Source organism: Myotis brandtii, unplaced genomic scaffold (genome assembly GCF_000412655.1).
Source record: "Myotis brandtii unplaced genomic scaffold, ASM41265v1 scaffold208, whole genome shotgun sequence".
In the NCBI taxonomy this organism is placed as follows: domain Eukaryota; kingdom Metazoa; phylum Chordata; class Mammalia; order Chiroptera; family Vespertilionidae; genus Myotis; species Myotis brandtii.
Window position 1 is genome coordinate 4,563,222 of NW_005357764.1, and position 3,790 is coordinate 4,567,011.

Here is a 3,790-nt window from a genome sequence, read left to right on the forward strand (position 1 = left end):
AAATATGCAAAAATAATTTTGTAAGTAGACCCCTGTACTTCATACAACATACAAAAATCAAACTCAGGTGAATTAAATTCATAAATGAAAAAGACAACATTATAATGCTTTTAGAAAAGAATACAGGAAATATTTTCATGATCTTAGGGTATGAGAGAATTTCTTAAACAAGACATAAAAAGCATAAATCAAAAAGGGAAAACTTGATAATTTGACATAAAAATTAAGAACTATTCGTCAAAAGAACTAAGAATAAAAAGACAAACTAGAAAAAATATATAATTTGCAAAACATATAACCAACAAAGAGCTTGTGTCCATAATATATTAAAAATTCCTATGAATCACTAAGAAAAAGACGTGAATAGACACTTAAAGAAACCTAAGGACTAATAAACGTAAAACAAAGGTGTTCAGTGTCATTAACAATCGTGTTAAAATTAATACTATGCAAGTAATAAGCTGACTAAAATTCAAAAGTCTGACAATACCAGATAGTGGAGAAGGTTGGGGTAATAAGAACTCTCATTTACTCCTGGTGAGAAAGGACACTGAAGCTTGGAGGAGATTAAGTGTTGACACCAGATCTAGTACTCAAGGTCAGGGTTTTGCCACTAAAGTACTTATTACCCAGAGTCTACCTCCACAGAGGAGAGGCATAGGAAATAGTGAACTTGATAAAAGCTCCCATGTCTTAAAAAAATACTCCAAATAAGGCACTTTAAGGCTTCTGGCAGGGACATTTTATTTTTTTTGGTTAAAGCCACATTAATAGAAATGCATAAAAACAAACATGTAAACAAGGTATCAGAACTTTGGTTCACTGAAACATCTCACACCTAAAGCATCTGAGGTACAAAGGCACCTTGCTAGGTGCCAGACAGCCTGACTGCTGCACCCACTCTGACCCGAGATGGCACCGGCTGACCAGAAAGGCTGGGACCGAGGTCACCCAGGACTTTCCCCTATCCTCTTGGTCTGCTCCAGCAGACATTCACTTCTCCAAAGACCCGCCTGACAGGGGCTGGAACATACAAAGGTGTTTGTCACGTTGAACTTGAAGACAAAAGGCTGTGGGACCAGGAAGAGGATGGGCAGAAAAGGATGTCAGTCAACTTCTGTTGATCCACATGGCCTCAAGAACTCCTGTCCTCGTTCATGGAACCACTTATTGGAGACTGTGAACAGATAAAAACTATTTTACAATCCTATTGGTTAGGTCAGCCCCCCCCCAAATTAATGACTCCTTCAGGATGAATCCTACACTGGACCCGCGATTCAGATGTATGACATGGTCTCAGGTATCAAGTTACTCAGGAGCTAGTGAGGAAGACATATGTATAAACAGATCATTGTACAAAAGTCTGTCAGTGACAGAAGTTACATGTGTGTAAGGTTGCCATAGAAACAGAGCCAAAGGGCATTTAACCATCTGAGGGAAGGAGACCACAGAGCTGGGCATGAAGCTGAATAGGAGTTATCCAGGGAAGAAGATGGACAGACCATGATGGTTCCTATATCAAGGGGGTCCAGGAAGTGAGAACAAGCTGAGAAAGACATCAAGGTTTGAATCACTCTGGTGTGTGATAAGGACCCCAGCCAAGTTGATATTATTGAAAATTGGTAGGTAGGAACTGAGAGATAGGAGAAGAGGGAGAGGAAGCTTGTCAAGATGGTGGAGGGCCTGGATGTCAACCTCAGGAGCTGTGTGCCAGTGGATCCCATATGTGTGCTTGTGGGTAGCCAAGCGGTCAGCTAAAGCTGTGTCTCAAATTCGCATGAACCGTGATTTCATTTCTCAACCAGTCTCTTTCTTTCACAATGAATACAACAAATTTATTCCAATGCACTACAGAATACATAGAACATTTTAAATATGTTAACGTAAGGTAATACAGGTACTTGGTTTAAAAAAATCAAATTATTGCCCAGCGGGTGTGGCTCAGTGGTTGAGCATCGACCTATGAACCAGGAGGTCATTGTTTGATACCTGGTCAGGGCACATGCCCAGGTTGCAAACTCAATTTCCAGTAGGGGGACGTGCAGGAGGCAACCGATCAATGATCCTCTCTCATCATTGATGTTTTCTCTTTCTCTCCCTCTCTGAAATCAGTAAAAATATATTTTTTAAAAATCAAGTTGTCTACAAAGCTTATAATGATAAACAGCAATCTTCTTCCTACCCCTTCCCACTACTAATCCCCCCTTCCATTAGACATTCAACTTCTTCACTTGTCTTCTGATATTTATCCTCATTTTTCTAAATAACATGCTTATAGTGCTATTTCTTGACTTTCAATTTTAGAATTCTTTTATATTACCTCTAAAACACATACTTATTACCTTCTATATACTTAATATAATTAAATCACAGGTTTTAGTTACATTAATATTCAGTATTTACATTGTTATATCATGTAAATATTGCTCACACATGAGCCACCTAATAGATTATACTTATATTTCCTTTTTTTTTCTTTTTTTATATATATTTTATGGATTTTTTACAGAGAGGAAGGGAGAGGGATAGAGAGTTAGAAACATCGATGAGAGAGAAACATCAATCAGCTGCCTCCTGCACACTCCCTACTGGGGATGTGCCCGCAACCAAGGTACATGCCCTTGACCAGAATCGAACCTGGGACCCTTGAGTCCGCAGGCTGACGCTCTATCCACTGAGCCAAACCGGTTAGGGCATATATTTCCTTTCTTGTGCAACTTTTTTTCCCCCTGGTCAGCAATTGCCTCGATTTTTCATTTTCATTTGCTCAATTTTCTGTGAACCTGTCATTATCTCCAAAACTCCCCAGGAAGGCTATAAACTCATCTCTTTCTGATCACTTCCTGTCACACGCTGGTTCAGGCCTCTCCATGGCTCACCACAGCTGCTTGCTCAAGCTTCAGCCTCTGTGGTTTGGTCCCAGCCTCCAGCCTCATCTCTTGGTCCCTGTGCCATAGGCCTCCCCTTATCCAAGTGACAAAGGAAGCCAGTTCCCACACCTTTGGTGCTGGTTTTAGGCTGTGCCTTGTCCCGCATGCCTTGCTTGCCTGGGACACCCCTTCCCCACTTTGATTCCAGTTGTCCCCCAGGGCCCCCTCTGAACCCTTGCCAGAGTCCATCGCTCTGGGGCGCCATCCTGGACCTCTGATGCTTGTCTAGCTATTCTTTCTCAGAGCTCCCTCAGCTCTCTTGGCATCCCTGAGAGTGGCCTCAAATAGTTGTCTTGGCACAAACCCAGCTGAATGGTTGGGAGGGACTATCAGCAGGATTTAAAAAAAAACAAAAACAAACTAACAAAAAAACACAACCACACACCCTGGCTCCTGCTTCTGCCCAAGACATGCCTTGTATCGTAAGTTCCCCTAATATACTCTTGATATAATGGGGGGGGGGGGACTCAAAAGGTGGACAGTGTGGCTTTGTGAAACTCTGGCAGCAGTTGTCTCCCGGCTCAGAGTCTAAGGACGACCACTAAAGCCTGCCGAGGCCACCAAGGCCAGCACCACTCCTTAAGCCACTCACCCCACTTGCAGCCCACAAGCACAGGGCAAGCTGCGTGTCTCGTTCGGTAGTCACCTTCCCCACTCCGCAAGAGGTTGTACCAGAATACTGCTGTGCCCTGGGAAAGAGAAACAGCCTATCAGACAACATCCTTAGAGACTGGGCTGGAGAGCCTGACTCTGAGCACCCCAAAGCCCCTCCCTGAGCAGACACACCCTCTCTTTCCCGTGTACAGGGAGACAGGGCTCTGGGACTCCAACGAGAGAAAAGTTCCCCAGAAAGCACCTAC

The 3,790-nt window shown here is 43.1% G+C and overlaps 1 protein-coding gene across 1 annotated transcript in view; it reads right to left on the reverse strand.

Annotated features, from left to right (window-relative positions):
• Positions 1 to 715: 715 nt before the first annotated feature.
• The window catches only part of P4HA2 (prolyl 4-hydroxylase, alpha polypeptide II), a 27,123-nt gene continuing 24,048 nt past the window's right edge, over positions 716 to 3,790 (reverse strand). Inside the window, 2 exon segments of the mRNA XM_014539106.1 lie at positions 716 to 1,177; positions 3,523 to 3,619. Of these exon segments, the coding sequence (XP_014394592.1) occupies positions 1,107 to 1,177; positions 3,523 to 3,619 (168 nt within the window). The 3' untranslated portion in view covers positions 716 to 1,106.